This window comes from Fistularia commersonii, chromosome 23, assembly GCF_037954325.1.
Source record: "Fistularia commersonii isolate RoL2024-O1a breed Wild chromosome 23, RoL_Fcom_v1.0, whole genome shotgun sequence".
Classification (NCBI taxonomy): domain Eukaryota; kingdom Metazoa; phylum Chordata; class Actinopteri; order Syngnathiformes; family Fistulariidae; genus Fistularia; species Fistularia commersonii.
In genome coordinates, this window is record NC_141306.1 from 10219806 (window position 1) to 10241704 (window position 21899).

Here is a 21899-nt window from a genome sequence, read left to right on the forward strand (position 1 = left end):
CAAGTTACATTGGCCGTCAATAACTACCATAACTTTATCAAGCAATTAGTAGCTGGATTCAAGCACACCGGTATTTTTGTAGGGTATAAGTAGCTGCTGCGAATTTATGTCTGTTTTTCACGGAATCCTAAATTGGAGTTACTGCAATTAGAATGATAAATAAATGATACTTAAATACATATAACTAGATGCATATATGTATTTGTAATGTCATGACTGATTTCATAAATCTAAGGTTCCAGTTTCAGAGACCTGTGTAATGCCCGCCTTGCATTCCTCCGTGGTGGTTGCACATGGCGTACAGATCATACAGGAAGTCTGGTGGAGCCGTGTTCAGACGCCGGGATTGTTGTGGTGGACCAGGCTGAAGAGGAGGCAGGCGTGCATCCCGTTTACGGCTCACCATGTGGGGCGCCATATCCAAACCCGCAAGAGGGAAATGCACGAACGTGGTGAGCTTGTTTCTCTGCTCCCCGACCTGCCTGAAGCGCTTCAAGTGGAGGATGAGGATGTCCGGCAGCGTCCACAGACTCATTTTCACCACGCCCTGCTGTAACTGCTTGCAGTGCGGGCACTTCCAGGCGTCGTCGGGGGCGAGCTAGGGGGTAGAAAGGGGGTGAGGCGCGAAAAGTGGAAACATTGCGCTGCTGAGCCTCTGCAGCAAAGACAGTCCTCACTCTCTACTTCACTAATGTTCTTGAAAATTACATCTCATGACACTTTCTGTCTTATATCTCACCTTTTTTTTTTGATCAGTAGGTGAAATATGAAGCTGTTATCATGGTTACTGCTTCAGTTGAGAATAGTTTTTGCCATCCCTCTCACTACCACCCCCCTGGCCTCTGTGGACCGAAGTGTCTGCTTGAAGACAAGCTACAGTCAACAACCAAAAAACAGAGAGCTTGAAAAAGTGTGATTAAAAAATCCCCTTGATGCCATATTTCTGCACTTTATAGGCTTACTCTCTGTCTGTGTTGGGATATGATATGTTGTTATTTAACTGAGTTTTTTGTCAATGACAAATAAATAAAATAAAGTAATATATAAAAAATGTATATAAAAATAATGAAAGATTGATGATTGATTGATTGGTTGCCGGTTCGATTCCAGGCACCTCCGTTCTGCTATGAAATTACAAGATGAAGGCACAGCATTCATGGAGATCATTAGACTTCAGGGAGAACCAGACGGCTGGCAAGCTGAACCAGAAATATGGAATAAGGGGCGGGAGGTCACAGTTCTGAACATGAGTTCATTTGTCTGTTGAATCTAGCCCGTGTTATACTCTGATAGTCTCTCACTCAGGGGGTGTGGCTGTTATTTTATTGACGAATACTACAGCTATCGTATCATGTTAGCTATTACCTAATAACTCTTATTAGTTGCGTATTATTCCCACTTTAAGGCAAACTTAAAATCCACAAATTTTCTCAAAAATCTGTTGTGTACCTTATAATTCAGAGCACCTTATGTATGAATTCTTGTTGTGCTTACTGACCTCAAACCAATTTTATATGGTACACTGCGCTCAAACATGCGTCATAATGTTTTAGTGCGACTTCGGTAAGCCACGAAGCCGCTCCGCTTGATTTATTATCGGACCGTTCCCACCTGATACAGAGATGTTGTATTAAAGTTGCTTGGTTGAATACGGGTTGCAATGTCAGACGTTACATAACGTAATTATATAGTGTTGGAATACAACGTTGCTCCATCCTCACAATAACTTCAAGTGTCCGCTATTGCAGGCAATGATAAATCAATCGCTGAACAGTGCGTAGTACTTTTACCTCTGCCACTTTTTGTAATACTGGCACGTACTGTGCTTGAACATGATATTACTGTACATAAACAGTTACAATAGAAGGAAGGCAGAGCAAGAGGTCGCAGAGATGAAGATGTTAAAGTTCTCTTTGGGAGTGACCAGGATGGATAGGGTCAGGAATGAGTCTATCAGAGGAATAGCACGTGTTGGATGTTTTGGAGCGAAGGTCTGAGACGCCAGACTGAGATGGTTGGGTCATGTACAGAAGAGGGATAGTGAATATATTGTTAGATGGATGCTGGATTTGGAGCTGCCAGGGAGGAGGTCTAGAGCAGTGGTCTCCAACCCCCGGGCCGCGGACCAGTACCGGTCCGTGGATCAATTGGTACCAGGACGCACAGGAAATAATCCCACCTTATTATCTGAGTCTGAACAATCTTTATTTTGAAAAATCTTTTATTTTGAAAAATGACCGAAATCTCTCGTTTACATCATCGGTCAATTGAGTGCCAAAAATGTAACTCACAAGCTAGCAAAATGGGCAAAAAAAAGACATCAGATGAAAAGTTTCTTTTCGAAGGGGAAACGGTCTCGCGAAGAGACAGAGGAAGAGCCTATAACTTCCACAAAAAAGAAAGATTTTAACAGACAATACCAGGAGTTCTACTTGAAATATGATTTTTTCGTAATAGGTGATTCCCACAGACCAAGCCGCTCTGCATAATATGCCGCAATGAGGCAATGAAGCCGCCATTATACTCATGTTATGTTGCTGCTGCAATGTTACGAGGAAGCTGCTGATAAAGTTGCATACAAGGATCAGATGGAGAAGGTTGATTGTGGCGACCCCTAGAGGGAAAAGCCGAAAGGAGAAGAAAGAAGGACCCCCAAAAATGGCACCTGTTAAGAGACATGCTTATGAAGTGGAATTCAAACTCAAGGCTGTCAGTCATGCAGTAGATCATGGAAATAGAGCAGCCACGAAATAATTCAACATTCTTGAATCAATGGTACGGAAGTTGAGGAAGAAAGCAGATGAACTGCGCCAAAAATACAAAATAGAGTTTCCGAGGGAACAAATGGAGATTTTGCTTTATATACCATATGTTTTATCATGCGCGTTAAAATGCAGTGCGCCTCATATATGAAAATAGACAATTTTATTGATATTGCGCCTTATAATGCGATGTGCCTTATGGTCCGCAAAATACAGTGGTAATAAATCATTTGAGCCTACCCTCATTTCCCTCTGTCTCTATCACTTTGCTACTCTACCGCAACTGGTCGAGGCAAAAGGCCGCCCACATTGCACCGTTCAAGGTTCATGCCCTGTAAAAGGCAGGGTTCCTGGGGGGAACACAGGGTTTTTGTCAATGATCTTAAAGGGTGTGGTCCAGGGCTGGTCTACATGAAAAGTGTCAGAAAAGAAGTAGCGTCACATGAATAAAATCGGACTTGACTCTGTATTTTCTGTTTTGGTCTTTTTGGGTCGCTGCTCGTATTTTCTAGGGTTCCAGACCCACTTTTTGATACAGCAAAGCTGCAGTGTGCATTTTGATAAGGACAAGGGATCCGCTTAGTCTACTATCTCCATTCTCGTCGCAATCCCCAAATTGCTGTCACAATAAACACATGCACACACACGTAGGATAATAACCTGCTCCTCTTTGGTGTAGAGCTGAAAGCACTCGTCCAGCGTACAGCTGTAGTGTTGAATGTGCTGCTGCTGCTGATTCTTCACACTCTCTGCATCTTTCACCACTTCCTCCTGGATGTTGCCAAACAAACTACAGTTCGACCCATACAAACACACACACACACACACACACACACAAACACACACAAAGAACATTTATCTCAATACACGCAGAAAACCTTTTTAAAAATTTAAATGCTAATAGCCGCACCTCTGAAACTTGTCTTACCAGTCCTTGATCCTGTACTCCCACTCAATGATGAGCTTTACATGCGGAGGCCCTCCAGAACTGCAGAGCTTCAGAGCTCTAAAAAAGAAAGGGGTTGTTATCAATAAAATCCCACGGCCCATGGCAATCTCATTTGACAGAGTTCAGATATGAAGTTATGTATTTAGATGTTGACACCACCAGGAGTCAGCATTGCTGTGGAAGGGAAACTACGATTCTCAACATTTGCATCTGCTTTTCCACTGTCATGTGCATGTTCTTGTGTGTGTGTGTGTGTGTGTGTGTGTGTGTGTGTGTGTGTGCAGTTTTTAAACGGGTTCACCATTGTAAGACGTTGAGATTTCAAGGTCACAGTCAGACAACAGCTTCCTGCAGTAAAGCCTTCACCTGTCAACAGCAGGGTGGTAGAGCGGCCGGCCCTCCTGAGGTGACAGGTAGCTGTAAAACGATGATCCGCCTACCACGCGGATGTTAAACAGCACTCTTGTATTCTGAAAGTATACAAGAGTGCAGATTACAAACCACTATTGTCATCTGGGGTTTATGCAATGTCTCTAATAAAAGCAGCAACAATAATAAAATACAACAAAAAATAATGCTGCTACTACTGAAGATAATAAAACAGCAATAATAATATAATAATAAAAATAAAATTAATAATATAAATAATAAGACACCAGCAATAATAATATTGGTAATACCATAAACAATAAAATGATAATAATGTTAAAAAATGATTGTAATAACAATAATAATAATGACAACAAAACAGCAGCAATAATAATAGTAATACCATCAACCATAAAATGATAATAATGTTAAAAATGACTGTAATAATAATAATAATAATGACAACAAAACAGCAGCAATAATAATAGTAATACCATAAACAATAAAATGATAATAATGTTAAAAAATGATTGCAATAACAATAACAATAATGACAACAAAACAGCAGCAATAATAATAGTAATACCATCAACAATAAAATGATCATAATGCTAAAAAATGATTGTAATAACAATAATAATAACGACAACAAAACAGCGGTAGCAATAATAGTAATACCATAAACAATAAAATGATCATAATGCTAAAAAATGATTGTAATAACAATAATAATAATGACAACAAAACAGCAGCAATACTAATAATAAAAATAACAACAACAATACTACTACTACCAATAATAATACTAATTTACAAACTAGAAGGCAACTTTGAGCCAAATAAAATCCAGCGGTAACAGGGAACTGGAAAAAGGATTATAAAAGGTAGACACATAAGATGAGAAAAGTAAGACATTAACACATAAACGAAACACTGCGTCCAACCAACGAGGAGCATTCAGGATTGTCACATTAAAAGACCACAAAGCCACAAAGGCTGAGTGATCTAAACTTTTGGGAATACTCATATACTCTTTTTAATATATATAATATTTTTATATATGTAATATATTTTCCTCTGAAATTGGAGATGACAAGCTTGTCTTAACTCTGTTTGTCTGGACCTTATGTAATTAAGAGTGTATATCCAAACTAAATGTTGGATTTGATTTGATCATCAACGCTATGCTGCTGATCGAATGCAGAAACAACTTTCAGAGTTTTAATTCCCTTCCAGTTTGAAATAGTAAGAGAATTCACCCTCCGTTGCCCTTAGAGACTCACACACATTTCCTGGCATATAATGCATACAATTAGCGCCCCCTATTGGCCACACACAGCAGCCTGCAGTTAAAGATGGCGGGGTATCAACCATGCAACTACTGTCATAACACTCTTATCAAGTCTGATGGAAGTGGTCTGGATCAAATTTAACCTTGATCTCCAAAAACATTTCATTGGATTGTTCAGTTTGGTCAGGCAGGTTTATGGTTTATGAGCAAAAGAGGACGAATAAATCATTGTAAGAGTACACAATGTGTCAAGGTGCAATGACCTTTATTTGTATTGTGAAAAGGCGCTTCCTTGGGGTTCCTTAAAGATCTATGACGTTTTCACGCTGCGAAAGTATTTCTTTATGAGCCAATGAAACAGAACAAAAAATACCGGACTGAGAGACGTCCTTTGTAAAAGCTGGCACGCATCGATGTTTTTCAGGGTCACAGTTACTCGGGCAACACCACGGCTGGACAATAGAGAAGGGAGTCAAAGTGGGCCATAGTGAAATCTGGGTTAAGTTATGCGTTTTGCTTTTTGGAGCCCACACAAATTTAGCAGGAATCAACACGTGGCACTTATACATGAGACTTGTAGTTCACTTGCTGCCCTCTCACAGTTTGGTGGTCTGAATATAAAAAGAACACAAAACTTCCTTCTTTTACTTTCGGTTGTTTGGTTGTTTCGGTTGCACCCTCTCAGTCTGACTTCATCTCCAGAACATCTAACATCTAATACTTGAACCTCTCATACAGTACATTGCAATAACCCCTTTTTTCCCACTTCTTAACTTTTTTCTATCTACATATGCATTTATTTATTCTTCTAGATGTTATTTATATTTTTCACATATATGTATTTTTCAAATATTTTTGGTCTTAAATTTTTCTGTCTTATATCGCTAACCCAGAAATGCCTCTATTGCATTATTGTGCTGTGTCCTGCTTTTTAATAAGAATAAGAATAAGAACAACTTTATTTATCCCGAAGAAAATTGTTGTGCCAGAGTTTCAAGTAAAACATAACAATAAAAGATAATAGTAGGAAGGAGGGAGAATAAGAAATACAAATAAAAATATAAAGTGTCAAAGTCAAGGCTATAAAGTTGTTTTTAAGTTTTTAAGGTTGTTTGTGTCTGTTTTTGATTCCACTGAACCTGAGAGCTGCTATCTCTAAATTTCGTTACACTCTGTGTAATTACAAAGAAAGCCTGGAATTCTTGAATCCCTGAATCCTTTTCACACTCATTCCAGCCCGCTTGAATACATCTCTCCACTACTTTTCCACACTCCCCGTTGCTGTCCATTGACCCTCGGTACTTAAACTCCTGCACTTTCTCCAAATCTCCACTACCTGTAGCCTCACAGTTCCACTTGGTTCCCTCTTATTCGCACACACGTATTCTATCTTTCTGCAACTAACCTTCATTCCTCTCCTTTCCAGAGCATACCTCCACCTCTCGAGATTTTCCTCCATGTGTTCCCTGCTCTCACTACACATCATCTGTAAGCATCACAGTGATTTCTGTTTAACCTCATCTATCATCCTGTACATCAGTGGTTCCCAACCCCTGGGCTGCAGACAGATACCACTCCGAGGGTCATTTGGTAACCGGGTTGCACAAAAAGAATAAATAACTTACATTATTATACCAATACCATCAGACTTACTTAAAATAAAGATTTATTGTGACAGGTGATTCCCACGCACCGAGCCTGCTCTGCATAAAATGCAGCGACCGGCTCTCCATTGAAGCAATAAAGCCTTCAAAACTGCTTCAACCAATGGGAGATGAAGCACCCTGCATTAAAAAACAAGCCTTTGGAGTATTTCGAAAGAAAAAAGCGGGAACAAGGACGGAAGCTTTTGGTGTCATTGTCTCATATTACCCCTAGATGGGACTGTCTTGTTGCAGAGAAACAAGCTCTCATTGATTTAGCATTATGTTGAATTGTATTTTATTTCACATACTGTGGTGCATCTTATTTTGAAGGCATGTTTAAGTGTTACCATAGCGACCAGCGATAGGGGGCAGAGAGGGTGATATTCTTATGTTGCTGGCACATGTCAAGAGGACATTCCTAAAAAAGTTACATACAAGTACACAGGGGATTCACGTTTATTACTATATTTGCAAAACACCACAGTTTTTGTGTTGGTCGTATCATTTTATTCTGTTGCATTTATCTGCCACACCTTAAAGGCTGGTCCATGATATTGTCTGACATTGAACCAGTCTGTGGGACGGAAAAGGTTGTGGGGTGCTGCTGTACACCACAACTGTAAACAAGGAGGGGTTCACAGCTGATCCCTGATGCAGTCCCACCTCCACCATGATCTCCTCTGTCACACCTACAGTACGCCTCACTTCTGTCTCACAGCCCTAATTCATGCACTGCACCAGTCTAGCAGGCTTCCTCTAACAGTACCAAAGTTCCTGTCCCTGGACTTGTATGCTTTTTCTAAATCTACAAAGGCACAGTGGAGCTTCTCTGTACACCTCAGCAATCTTAAGGCAAATATTGTATCTGCTCTTTCTTGGCATGGTCAGATGGGCATTCAGAACTTTATTAGGCACTGTAGATCATCTGTCTGGGCCATTCCATATCTCTTTGAGAGATTTTCCTTTTTAAAAGCTTTGAAGACTGGGGGGGGGGGGTCCTCTTGTATATAACAATAACAATAACAATAACAATATAACAATAACAATAACAATAACAATAATAATAACAATAACAATAACCAAACAAAAATTAATTATCATGTCCTTGAGGTATTAACAGTAAACGTCTGCCCTGAGCATTGTCGGCAGAGTAAGCTCTGAATATGCAGAAATGAAATCGCCGACAGCGCAGTCCGAGCCTGTCATTCGAGCCTTCGATCCTTTGTTTAAATTTGGATACGGTTCGATATTCAAGTTTCTGAAAAGTTCAGCTGATTCTTACACGGAATCAATGTCAATTTGAATTGCCTTTTAAAAACCTGAGATAAGAAAAAGTCCAAATTTAATTAATAGTCCATGTTACATCCCTCAGCAGAGTCTGCCCAGAGCAAAGACATTCACTCACACTATCAAAGAGGAGTTTTATGTGCAGTGTGGTACAAGATTTATTCTTAAAGCATCTATCTTAGGCTTAAATGAAGATTTTTGACGCTGTTGGTGAAGGAAAAAACCTTCATTCATTCGTCTGTACCCATGTACCCCTGTTTGTTTAATTCTTCCTCCCTTGTTTAAACTCAGTGTTTTACTGTATATTGTATGCTGATTTCCTTCGATTAAGAATGCAATTTTCTTCGATTAAGAATGCGATTTCCTACGATTAAGAATGCTCTAGTTTCCATATCTGTATCTGTGAAAAAGTATCAGTTTCTCAGGTCTGGTCTTGAAAAATGGTATAGATAATATTATAATGTTCAAATGTCAATATTAACAATAACATAGATTTATCTAACAAAAGGCGCAAAAGGAGGGAATCAATCACATGATCATTCTCTTTAAAAATGGCACTGCAATAACATGTTTGTTAACACATATCTCTGGCAAGCATCTATGTTTGCACGAAACGTCACGCGAGAATAAGTTTTTTTTACTTTAAGTAAAATAAATTATCTTTATTTTTAGAGCCCTTTTGGTGTGCAGACTCCTTACAGTGGGGTACACCCATTCACCCCCTGATTCATGAGATATGCATGCATTCACTCTCTCATTCACACACCTGGGAAATTAGTGTCCATTAATCTACTGCATGTTTTTGAACTGCGGGAGGAAACCGGAGAACCCGGATGAAACCCCTGCAGACACGGGGAGAGCTCACCATCCAAATTCAACCAGGGTCCTTCTTGCTGTGAGGCACGGATCACTGCACCACTAGAGAAATGAGGAAATAAAATAATACTCTACCACATCAGAAGTGTTATGTGCATTCTTTTATGCGAAAGGATTGGCGTATTTTCAACTGGCAGATCATGCCGAAAGGTTTTATATTGCTGTCCCTTAATGGAGCGTGAGCAAATCCCATCCTTGTGTGAATGGGTGCAATTTAAATTGCAGCCCCTGTGTTGTTGTTTTGTTATCACCTTGAAGAGAGAGAGTACAAAACATAATCCGCACTCACACTCAGGATCACAAGTGGTTGTTCCGTACCTGCGCCGGCGCCCCATTTATCATCAGATAATAAAGCTTGGTGAGGATGCTCTGCTGCAGCTGGTCCCAGGAAATAGACATGTCCTCTCTCATTAGGAATGGAGGTCCGAACCTTGAACAGGAACAGAGAACCGAGACATTTAATATTGATCTGTATCGTGTGTCCCATGAATAAACATGACAATAACGGGTTTAAAAACTGCCTAACAAGTATAATCTAACACTATACAAGAGCCAGGACTGACTCACATGGTCCCTTTTTTTTATTGTGCCATAATAACCATCACTATTATCAGGATTTCTATAGAATTCTCATTACAGCGCTTCTATCAGAGGACAGCAGAAGGCAGAGTGAAGTGAAAACAGCTGATTGGGAGAGAGGCAGCCGAAGAACCGATAGCTGATCCCGTGACACATTTATTAGAATACACATTTAATTGAGAACAGCCTTCTGTTGCAAAATGAGATTGGGTATAAAGAGACTGGGATGCACTCAAACAGTGCAAACATGATGCTTTGTCAGTACAGAGAGCGCTTAGCAAAAGCTACATTTGTAAATAATTCGAGTTCTTTAGGGTTCTCTCAGGTTCCAGTAAATGTTTATTCTTTCTCTCACTATGTATACTGTACATATAAATATACGTGTGTGTGTGTGTGTATATATATATATATATATATATATATATATATATATATATATATATATATATATGAATGGGACATATTTATACATCTTGGGTATGAATTATTTTAGGCTTGACTTTATATGTACAAACATATAAGTACAAACGTCACCTTTATTTATTTTGATTAAAAATATTTTTTCACCTAAATGAGCTCCTTATTCAACATGTGAGGTTTTTTTTTCCAGGAAAAACAAACAAACAAAAAAAAAAAGTAATAGGGCAACAATACACAGTATACATACACACACACACACACATACACACACATATATTTAAATGACTGAAATACCTGTTCTTGCTAATTTAAAAACCAAACCAAACCAAACCAAATCAAACCAAACCAAACCAAACCAAACCAAACCAAACCAAACCAAACCAAACCAAAACAAAACAAAACAAAACAAAACTAAACTAAACTAAACTAAACTAAACTATAAATCATATATATGGAAAATTCTATTCAATTAATCCATTATTTCATTTCTGTTTTAGGTTCATCCGATTTAATTAAATGATTTCTTTTTATATTGAAAAGGCAATATCTTACACGCTTTTCCTGTGATTTTGAGAAAGAAGACAATTTCACTGAGAAAATTACTGAAATGCATTCCCAGGATTTTAAAATCTTACAGGTCAAAGTGAATAGAGAATAGAATATAGATTTACAAAATAAATTATCATGGCCGAAACATATTTATATTTATATTTATATATATTTAATTGTTCTCATTGCAAAGTTTCACTGTACGTGCACAATGACAATTAAAAATCTTGTTTCTTGATTTTATGATCTAATATGAAGGAAACAGAGAACACATAAAGAAAATATGCCAAATTGGGGCAATCATCTTTGGAACCGAACATTCCTGGTTCGAATCCCGGCTCCTCCTGGTGTGTCGAAGTGTTGTCAAGCAAGACACTGAACCCCTAACTTGTCCCCTGGCACTGGTTGACAGCAGCCTAATGCTCATGGTTCATCCATGATGGGTTAATTGCAGAGAATGAATTTCCCAACGGGGCTTAATAAAGGATAAATTATTATTATTAAACAAAATGAATGTGAGACCAGCCATGTTGTACGATTTAGAGACAGTGAGGTATAAACAGGAAGCAGATTTAGAGGCAGCAGAGATAAAGATGATAAAATGCATTCAAGCACAGGCATATCTGGTGAAAGCCTCTATGGTTTTCCCATCTGTCATTGGGGATATGATAACTATATTTCTATATATATATGTGTGTGTGTGTGTGTGTGTGTGTGTGTGTGTGTGTGTGTGTGCTCAAAAAAATAAAGGGAACACTTAAAAAACATATCCTAGATCTAAATGAATGAAATATTCTTATGAAATACTTTTGCTCTTTACACAGTTGAATGTGCTGACAACAAAATCACACAAAAATGATCAATGGAAATCAATTGTATCAACCCATGGAGGTCTGATTAGGAATCCCACTCAAAATTAAAGTGTAAAAACAAACTCCAGGCTGATCCAACTTTGATGTAATGTCCTTAAAACAAGTCAAAATGAATCTGTGTTGCTTCCTGAGTGGACACTATGATTTCACAGAAGTGTGACTGACTTGGAGTTACATTGTGTTGTTCAAGTGTTCCCTTTATTTTTTTGAGCAGTATATATATATATATATATATATATATATATATATATATTATATTATATTTATAAAACCCAGAAACAATGCACATCTTTAAGAGTTAAAAGTCTACTATCACAACATTAGCGTAACTTATAATCAGGTACATTATATTTATCATCAGATACAGCCATAAAACAAGCAAGATGTTATGCAAGTTTTCAAATTAAGCATTTGGATTCATATCAATCGCCAATTTTTGTCACTGCCTGTGATTTAACTCATTAAAAACAGGCTATTGTGTTTGTTATGATTAAAAGAAATGCAGCATCCACACCATTCTACACAAAAAAAAAAGAAAAAATGGTAAAGATGAGGGACTCTATAGGCGTCTTGCTCCTGCTGCCCGCTGTGAGCGAGATGAGTGGGAAATCTTGGCAGGAGAAACCGAGACATGGACGCCGTGAACGTGCTCGTGCCTCCTACTCAGCTGTGTCTATCGTCTTCATTAATACACCTTGACTCTGTCAGAGAGCGGAGCTGCTGATGGATCGATTCCTCCATGCTTTGATACGAGGCAGAGCTCGGGGAAAAAGACGAGTCCTCTATGCTACACTGAGATGCGAGGATAAATTCCAAAGGCTAAAAACATTGATACCGCAATGCCAATACTGCTAATATTTTCAGATGATATCTGATTATCATGGAATTCTACAAATTTAGCTGCTATGTCATTCTAAAATAGCAGAGAACTCAATTGGTAAAAATTGCTAAATTGTTCGACAGACAAATTACATGCAGTTACTCTTTGAACCCAAATTGCAAAGAAGTGAAAAAACAAAACAAAACATGTAAATCAAGTATGGTTGATGCTATTGGTGGATGCATGATGTTAGGTGTAAACTCACCAGTCTTTTTATAAAAGCTCAATGTTATGTGCCCAATGTTAAATATACACAGTGACTGAGCCCTCTGTCTGCCCTCTGCATACATTTCCTGTGAATTTTTTTTCGTTATCTGGGAGCTCGCAGATGTGTAGCCAAACACAGTGAGCAGAGCACTGGAACATGCATTGGGGGGGCAGCGTTTTGCAGTATACTCAAGTGCAACCAGCGTAAGGAGCAGCGAACAAGAAAACAACATGTCAGTAGAACCAGGGAGAACAATTTTCCATTTAATATTTTAGAAAGTAGATAAACACCAGCTGGTTTGTTAGTGTCTGAAACAGAACTTTGAGCTCTGCACTGTCCTCTGGTGGGTGTGGTGCTTAAGCTGAGCTTACTGAGGCAGAGAGAAGCTAGTGGTCTGGACATCAGCCCTGGGGTTCTCAGGGTTTGTGCTGGGCAGCTTGCTGGTGTCTTTGAGCACCTGTTTAACCTCTTTCCGAGGCTTTTGACCTGACTTCTTGTAGACCTCCTGTATTGTCCCAGAACCAAAGAAAGGACGTCCAAGTGCTCTCAATGTCTTCAGGCCTTTGGTAATAACTTCAGAAGCTCGTCCTCTGGCATCTGAGGAACGCTATCTGCATTCCTGGACCCCATGCAGTTTGCATACTGGCAGCACATCTTCCTCACACACTTGGAGGATGCAGGAAGCACAGTGAGAGTAACCTTCTTTGACTTCTCCAGTGCCCCCAACAGCATCCAACGCACCCTCCTGGGAGACCAGCTGCTAGGTATGCACCTTTGACATCCCTGCCTGGGTCTTGGACTACCTCACAAGACGGTCGCAGTATGTCAGAGTGGATGGCTGAGTATCTGAAGTTGTGGCAGTGGCCTCTTCACCCTCTTCACCTCCGGCTTTTGCCACAACTCTAGTTCCTGCCACCTCCAAAAGTTCTCTGATAACTCTTCTATAGTTGAATGCATCAACAACAACGATGAGAAGGAATACAGAGGTCTGATTGCGAGTTTTGTTCGGTGGAGCAACCAGAAACACATTCAACTCAACATCACAAAGACCAAGGAGGTGGTGGTGAACTTCAAAAGGAACTGGAGGAGACCTACACCAATCACCATCCAGGGTGAGGAGGTGGAGATGGTAAACCCATATAAGTATGTGGGGGTTCACATAAACAATAAGCTGGACTGGACTCATAACATAGATGCCCTCTTTAGGCAAGATCAGAGCAAAATGATCTGACACCAAAAAGGAGACTTTTTGGTGTCTGGAGTGGGCTCCTCAAGACCTTCTACCAGTCTTTGGGTGCCAGCGTGATCTTTCTCATTATAGTGTGCTGGCGGGGTGGTGACAAGACTGGTGAGGTCGGCAGGCTTAACAAGCTGGTGAGAAAAGCCCAGGACTAAACTTGGACAGTCTGGAAATGGTGGCTGTGAGGAGGGTGAAGGACAAACTTGGAGCTATCCTGGACAATCCTTTTCATCCCTTGCATGTCGAGCTATGATTGACGGGCAGCTAATTCAGCCAACGGATCATCCCTGAACCCCTAACTGCTTCCCTGGTGCGTACCATCATCATCATCATCATCATAATAATAGTCATAATTTATCCTATATTAATCCCTGTGGGTAAATTTGTTCACTAATGTCACTTTATCCCTGTCGTTGTGTAACAGTTTTTAATGTAGTTTTAGCCTTCTTCTGTTGTTGTCTATGTCTATTTTATCTTAACAGCCATGGCAGTGTAAAGCATGCATTGGATGTACGTGGGAGGTGATGTTTGACAATGCACTATTTATGCACGAAACAAGTGTAAATGAGCCAGAGGCCCACCTGCTGAACTGCTTGTGAACACAAATATCTTGCCAATCACAATGCATTCAGGAAAGTAGACACAATCACGAAAAGTCCCTGAGGATCAAACCAAGCATAAGAATGTGAAGCTAAAAGGATTTCAAATACTTTGAGCATTGCATGGTAGTTTGTGCCAAACAGGGTGGCCTGAGTATTACACTTGATCTGCAGGGATTTTCACACAAATGCATCTCAGGTGTTTGAAAGCAATGGTCAAAAATTATGAAAGGAAACATAAAGTGAGAGGTGGGTCTCTTGGCAATAAAGTATTGCTGATGCCAAAAGTTAGAGGGGAATGGTCAGGCTGGTTTGAGATGACAGAAGGGCAACAGTAACCCAAATAATCATGTGTTAGGACAAGAGTACACGTTCTCTGAATGCACAGCACTTCAAACCTTGAGGCAAACAAGCAAAAGAAGCAGAAGCTCACCCTTGGTGCCACACTTGTCAAATGAGCATAGAAAGAATAGACTTTACCAAAACAAGAGAATAAGAGACTTGAAATACTTTTACGTGAATAGATATATCTTGATTCTCCCACAACATTTGAATGGTTAGGTTACAATTTCACCTCAAAAATCACAGAAGCCTAGATCCATCCTGCCTCATGACAACAATGGCAGCTGCTGGTGACAGTATATCTATACCAGAGTTATTACCTTAGTAAGGTTGGTGCCCCTGACTACAGAGTAAGCAATGTTTAAATAACATGGCCAACCAGAGTATTGCTACAGACCATGTGCATCCCACCGTGCCCCTTTCATGAATACCTTCAGCCACGAAAAGTCCCAAAGTCTAATGTCCCAAAGCACAAATCAGCTGAAATTGTTTTCGCACTCGGCATCTGGTCTGGACATAGAGCCATTCACTCTCATTTTCAATTTTGGGTTCCCAATTAATCAGATGTATCTTTTCGGATTGTGGCATCAGACAACCCGGAGGAAACCCATGGGGAGCATCAGGCGGGAGCATCAACCTTCAAGGAGTACCTACTAAAGTAAATGTTATGTATCTTTACATTGTATTTATTGTTATGTTACTTTTGTGTGCACTTTAAAGGATTTAAAATGTATCCAGATGTTGGGCTGCATATGAACACGTGCTTTAGCAGTTGAAGAAACCTAGAATCTAGAATGGCAGAAATCAGTATAATCTTACATCCAAGTGCACTTTTGTGCAGAATGTTGAAGAAATTCTCATTGGGTACATTTGATACACGGCATTCATGATATACAATAAGTTTTGTCAAGTCACTGCAACCTTCCAGACAGATCCAGATAATCTTTGAGTTCAGACAAATATTTACACCAAAGTTGAAGCAAAGTCCATCCAGGATCCCAAAACTTGATGTTCGAGTTGCCGAGGTCACTTAGAAACAAAACAACAAGTTAAATCCTTACCCTGTGCTTATATTCTTTTTCACAGGGTATGATTGAGGCACCACTGTGCAAAAGTACCACATTTCCATATTTTCCTTCACCAGCATCATGCGCCCATCTGGTAGAAACCTCATGTTTGACAGACATGCTTTGGCGTATTGTGACAGTTAAAATTTTGGAGATCGGTCAATGTAAAGTAAGTAATTACCTCACAGCCTGTTGGCCACCTCCTGCTGTGTTGCACACAAGCAACAGAATCTTCACCGGAACTCCTTGGTTGAGGAACTCTGATGACAACGTTCCAGATGCAGGTAACCTTTGACCCTCTGGACCTGCACAGTATGGAGAAGAAGGCAGGCTGTGGTGGTACCCTAACAGAGAAGCGAAAGGAATCCTTAAATATGATTGCATGAGAGAAATAAGCAAATGGAGAGCGTTTTGGGGTTTCAAAGCACTTAACATAAGATTGCGTTCACCTATTCACGCACTGATGACGGCCGAGCTGCCTTGCATGAAGGGGGCTAACTAGATCAACTTGGGGTTGCCCAAGGACACACAGGAGGAGCTGGGGATCAAACTGCCAACCTTCCGATTGGACAGATGCCCCCTCCAGCGACCGAAACACATCCGCTCTATTAGACGAGATCCTTAGCTTTACATTTTTATTTTAAAATGATGCTAATTGTTGTCAATTGAACCTGACGAAGACACACACGGACACAGCCGATTGATGTCTTCAAAATATATACGTCATTGCACGTGAGAGAAGGATGGATGTTTTCACTCAGCGCAGTTGTGATCGAGAATTTTACCACCTCGGGCGGAGTGGGGGGGGGGGTAGATGTATCAAGCAGTGAGAAAGCACCATTCTATTTGTGGGAAAATGATTCAGAGAGCAGATGGAGTGATAACCCTCTGCTTTCTCAGCAGGAGGTATTATCTGATGCTTGTGCTCTATATCCTGCCCTGGCGGGAAGCCACACTGCACCACTTCTCCACTGGTTCATTGTCGCTTTAACAACTCAAAGGCCCATGATGGACAGAGTGAGAAGTTTAGATAAAAAGGGTGGGGGGGAAATGAAAATGTTTTCATGCCACTATACTCAAATTCAAATACTCTGAATTTTAAAGAAGCCCCACCTCTTGTTTAAAGAAGGCCATTTCACCTACTGCTAGTTACTTATGTCAACGTGTGTGTGCATTTTATATATGTGTATGAATGCATGTACATATGTTTTGTTTTTTCTCCCACATTGTCACTTTTATTGTTTTCTTTCAATTGTTTTCTTTAGTGCCCTTCAGTGTATATGGTGCCTCAAACAAAATGTATTATTATTATTATTATTATTATTATTATTATTATTATTATTATCAAAGCAGACAAGCATGTGATAAATCAGCAATGTCAATCTCTGACAAAAAAAGAACTTTTGCCCCTAGTGGCTGAGGTTTTTTCTTTTTAATTTAATGAATTCATTCATTGTCTATGCCGCTTCTCCTGCTGGTTGCAAGTCAAACTCCGGGCCACATACAGAGACATGCAGCCATTCACTCTCTCATTCAAACATTATATAGAGACATAAAACCATTCATTCTCTATATCTCACATCATAGAAACATACAATCATAAAGAGGTATACAACAATTCACTCTTTCATTCACAGCCCTGGCAGAGCAGAGGTTTTGGTTCCCAGTTTGATTCTTAGAGAGTGTTATTGAACCCCTAGGTGCCTTTTGCTCATGGTTTATCCATGATGGTTTAAAAGCAGTAGTCAAATGTTGCTGATGTTGTGCTCTACGTAAACTGAATGTGACAGTAAAGGTATTTCTTTCATCTATGATGAAGATCCCTCCAAAGAGCTGAGCCACTGGGTTTGCGGAGTCTCTGCATATGGACACAATGAGTATAGAAGGCCAATAAACTGCACATTAAACAATAAAAGGCGTCACCTTCTCAGAATGGATCAGGCCCCAACATGCCAACCATCAGAGCTTTGACATTAGCCATGTTTTGGAGGCAGCGGTGAATCACAGATGTTTTCTCCTGAGTGACCCACCAGTCATTCCTCATTTCATAAAAAAAAAAAAAAAAAAAAAAAAAAAGGATCCGCCGGGCAACAATGCAGCTACCTGAGAGCCGCGCAGAGCCCCCTCTGATGTAAAGAGGCGGAGCCTGGAAAGCGTAGATAACGTCATTCTCAGCTATGCACATTAGATCCTCTTCATCGAAGAATGACCGCTGGAACCCTGTGGAGTAGATCTCTGTCAGGATCACCTGGAGATGAACACAGACACCCATTAGTTTCCTGTATTTCCTGCAACCCAAACCCCTTGCCATGTGAACTTTGAACCCTCAGCTGCGTATTATCCCCCCCCCCATGATCTCAGATGCGGTTTAATCTATATGAACTTGATGATTAAATCCAAGGAAATAGCATGCAGGTGGGGTATATACTGGTACCTGATCTGGTGAAATTTTCCCCTCATTGGCCACTATCCTCCTCAAGCAGGCAACGGAGCCAAAAAGTGGCACAGCCAGCCCAATACGCAAGTATCTCTGCCCTTTGGTGTTGAACACCAGAGTCACAAACAGCGGCCTGCCGGGGCCAAGAAAAACAAAGCATTAGAAACATTTTCGGGTTGTACTTTCTGTGCCATTTTTGTTACCACAAACCCCTCTTCAGCTGGGAAGGGTGAAAAATCCTCCATAAATAAAAAGATTTCTCTGTTAATAATTAATTATTCGGAATTCATTTTATGATCGCGAAGTTATAAAAATCTGTTGCAATTTTTAAGGGGAGTGGAGCACTTGAGTTTCCGGAGGCAGCACTGCCATGAGCGGCACGGCATATGGCCACTCAAGATTTGTACGTTTTCGGGGAGCTTGCAGGAGAACACAGCGGTACCACCGCACTTCACTGGGGGCAGTGTTGCTCAAGTGCGACCTTCAAAATTGAACAGAGAAGAAGACAACATGGCACGGTTATATCTATAATTTCTTTTTGTCTGTATTATCACCAGCTCCTAAGCCGCCACCATGCTTGTTGTTTGAAATGGCACTTGAATTCTGCACTGCTCTCTAGTGGATGCATAGTGTGACAACCATGGCAATGTGAAACACACGGGAAGTTTGTGCAAAGTGACATTTGGTGACGTCTAAAACCTATTAACGTGTTGTAATGTGAGCTTAAATGAGCCTTCATGGTAACTCTATGGTGCAGCGGGATGGTGCAGGCTCTTACACCCTGGAGCCTGCAACAAATAATTAGAAAATGTGTAAACTAGTTATGATGATAAGTATTTGCACATAGACGCAATAGCCATATTAAGCAAGGAAAACGTAGCACGCATCTTGTACTGTAGGCAATATTAGAATTGTGAAATCTTCATATTTGTGGAACACGGGACCCCAAACTGCTATAGATGCAACAAACTGATTTTCATTTTAACCTCCAAACTGGGCTGTTTATTTTTTTGTTTTGCTTTTGGAAATTGGTTCGATGTTGAAGCCAAAGTCTATGTATGACTATATTCATGGGGGTTCAGACTATTTGTTTATTTACCTATTTTCTATGTAAATAAACAGACAGACGGCAAAAAGAATGGTAAGAATGCATCAAAAATTGGAATACTGAAAATACTGTGTTTAATTGCTACGATTAAAGGAAAGGTGGAGAAGGCAAAAGTGACAGCAGCCATGCTGTTGGGTTTCGAGACACTGAGAAGACAGGAGCCAGAGCTGGAGACAGTGGCGATGAAAGATGTTGAAGTTCTCTTTGGGAGCGAGGAAGATGGAGTGGAGGACGCAGAGGAAGCTCCTCAGCATCATGGACAATGGTCATCACCCCCTGCATGCCACACAGACGTCCTGTCAGAGCTCTTTCAGCAGTAGACTGATACCACCGAGGAGCTCCACTGAACGCCACAGGAGGTCTTTCCTACCTGAGGCTAACAGACTTTTTAATTCCTCTCCCTTCAGCCGCAGGGAATCTCAAAATCTTAAACCTTAAAAAAAGAAAAAAAAAAAATCTCACCCACTTACTGTAAATTGTAATAGTTTATCTGTATATATGTTCATAACTGTGCAATATTTCATTTCATAACAGCTACATGTACAATATTATTTTCATACTCTTGTGTTATCTTTCACTTGGTACTTAAGACCTTAAGACACTTTATAGTCTTCACTTGTTACTTAAGACACTTTATAGTTTATTTGTATTTCTTACTCTCCCCGCTTTTTCTTTTTTACTGTTTATACAATTTTCCACTATTATGTATCATTGTTATGTTCTTCTTGTAACTCTGGCACAACAATTTCCTTCAGGATAAATAAAAGTTGCTCTTAGAATTAAGAATAACTGGTACTGCCAGGTTTAGAGGAAGACCAGAGTGGAGATTTATGGATGAAGAGGACATGAGGTTAGTAAGTGGGAGAGAAGAGGGTTAGATGGAGGAAGATGGTTGTTGTGGTGACCTATAAATGGAACAGCCTGACGCAAAAGAAGAAGTTATAGAAAGCTTAAGACTACTTTTTATTAACGGAAAGAACAATACATTGTGAAAGATGTGAACGCAAAGAATAGGTTTGGATGGAGGCAGATGTGTCGCTGTGGTGACCCTTGAAGGGAACAGAAGAAAGGAGAAGGAGAGTAAGAGGAAGAAGAGTGTGTTTAGTTGCGATTTCATGTCAATTTCTTTGTCACAAACTTACTTTAAGATTACAAAGGGGCAGGGCCAGTTAAGTAAGTAGTACTCAGTTAAGTAATGAGGTGTGTAGTTGTGTCCTGTGCAACCAAGACAACCGATGCATTGGCAACACCCCAGGGGTGTGAGCTCTCCCAACTGCTCTTCCACCCCCCCACACCAAAGATTGCACTTCAAGGGATCCATCTGTCAAACTCCACAAGCTCGCAGGCAAACACATCAGTCATGGGCCCCATCGGTGACGGTGACGATTCTGCATGCAGATGAGACGTTGCCCCCACAACAACTGTCGCATCACCATACTGAACAGCACCAGAGCCACAGGTGACCTGCGGGTGTCTTGGATTCACCACCTCCGAGGACCTACAGTGGTCATGCAACGATAGATGATGCGACCAAAAAGGCTCCAACGGAGGATAAACTTTCTGTCCAGCACAGGAAGTTAAACCTGTGTCAGCAGCTGCAGATCCTGTTCAACAGGACAGTGGTCCAGTCTGCTCTTTACACCCGGTCTGGTTGGGTATGGCTAGCAAACTGGACGGGAACAGACTGGATGGGACAACCAGAACTGCGGGAAGAATCATGGGCACAAAACTGCCCTCTAATAAGGACCTACCGGTACACTCATCTGCGGTCAGTAGACATCACCGCTGACCCAGCACACCCTGGGACACAACGTAACCTCCCTTCTCCCACTCTGGTAGGAGGTACAGATTACTGTACACCAGCTCAGGAACAGCTTTTTCCCACAAACCATCACTCTCCTAAAGGCATACCTCTGGCATACCTTGCATACAGTACATGTTCCTCTGGCAAAGAAAACTGGGTGCAGTACAGTTATATGTTTATTTATCTCTTTTCTGTACCTCCCAACCACTTTACAATCTTTTTACCTGCCTTTGCTCACCTTCCCGTCAGTAAAGCCGAGCCAAACTCCTTGCAAGAGTCAACAAACTTGTCTGGCAAAGCTGATTCTTTAGTACCAGTCACAAAGCGTGTTGTTCCATGGGAGATGGTCTTATATGGCGCAAAAATTGAGTGTTTACTTTTATTATATGATGGTGGAGAACTCCACCTACCAATATGGTGATATAAAAAAGACTGCTTGTTTGTAACCTTGTGTCTCAGCTTCCTAAAAATTCAGCACACAGGCATAAATATCATTTTTTGTTTCGTTAGCTAAGATATGGTAAAAAATATGCAAAAGTAGAGAAACTCAAGGATTAGTAAAACAGTTCTATTTTAATTGGAAACCACTTTAATATTCATGAACAAGGATTTAT

At 40.4% G+C, this 21899-nt stretch overlaps 1 protein-coding gene across 3 annotated transcripts in view; it reads right to left on the reverse strand.

The window, feature by feature from the left end:
• The window catches only part of usp43b (ubiquitin specific peptidase 43b), a 65998-nt gene that overhangs the window by 7898 nt on the left and 36201 nt on the right, over positions 1 to 21899 (reverse strand). For 2 of the 3 annotated variants that reach the window (XM_086170437.1, XM_086170436.1), the window contains exons 5-12: positions 18371 to 18506; positions 18040 to 18184; positions 16118 to 16280; positions 9499 to 9610; positions 4078 to 4181; positions 3691 to 3768; positions 3423 to 3552; positions 253 to 598 (exon numbers count right to left, since the gene is read on the reverse strand). In XM_086170437.1, coding sequence (XP_086026563.1) covers positions 253 to 598; positions 3423 to 3552; positions 3691 to 3768; positions 4078 to 4181; positions 9499 to 9610; positions 16118 to 16280; positions 18040 to 18184; positions 18371 to 18506 — 1214 coding nt within the window. The remainder of the gene's footprint in view (positions 1 to 252; positions 599 to 3422; positions 3553 to 3690; positions 3769 to 4077; positions 4182 to 9498; positions 9611 to 16117; positions 16281 to 18039; positions 18185 to 18370; positions 18507 to 21899) is intronic. The other variant, XM_086170438.1, reaches the window with a different exon arrangement.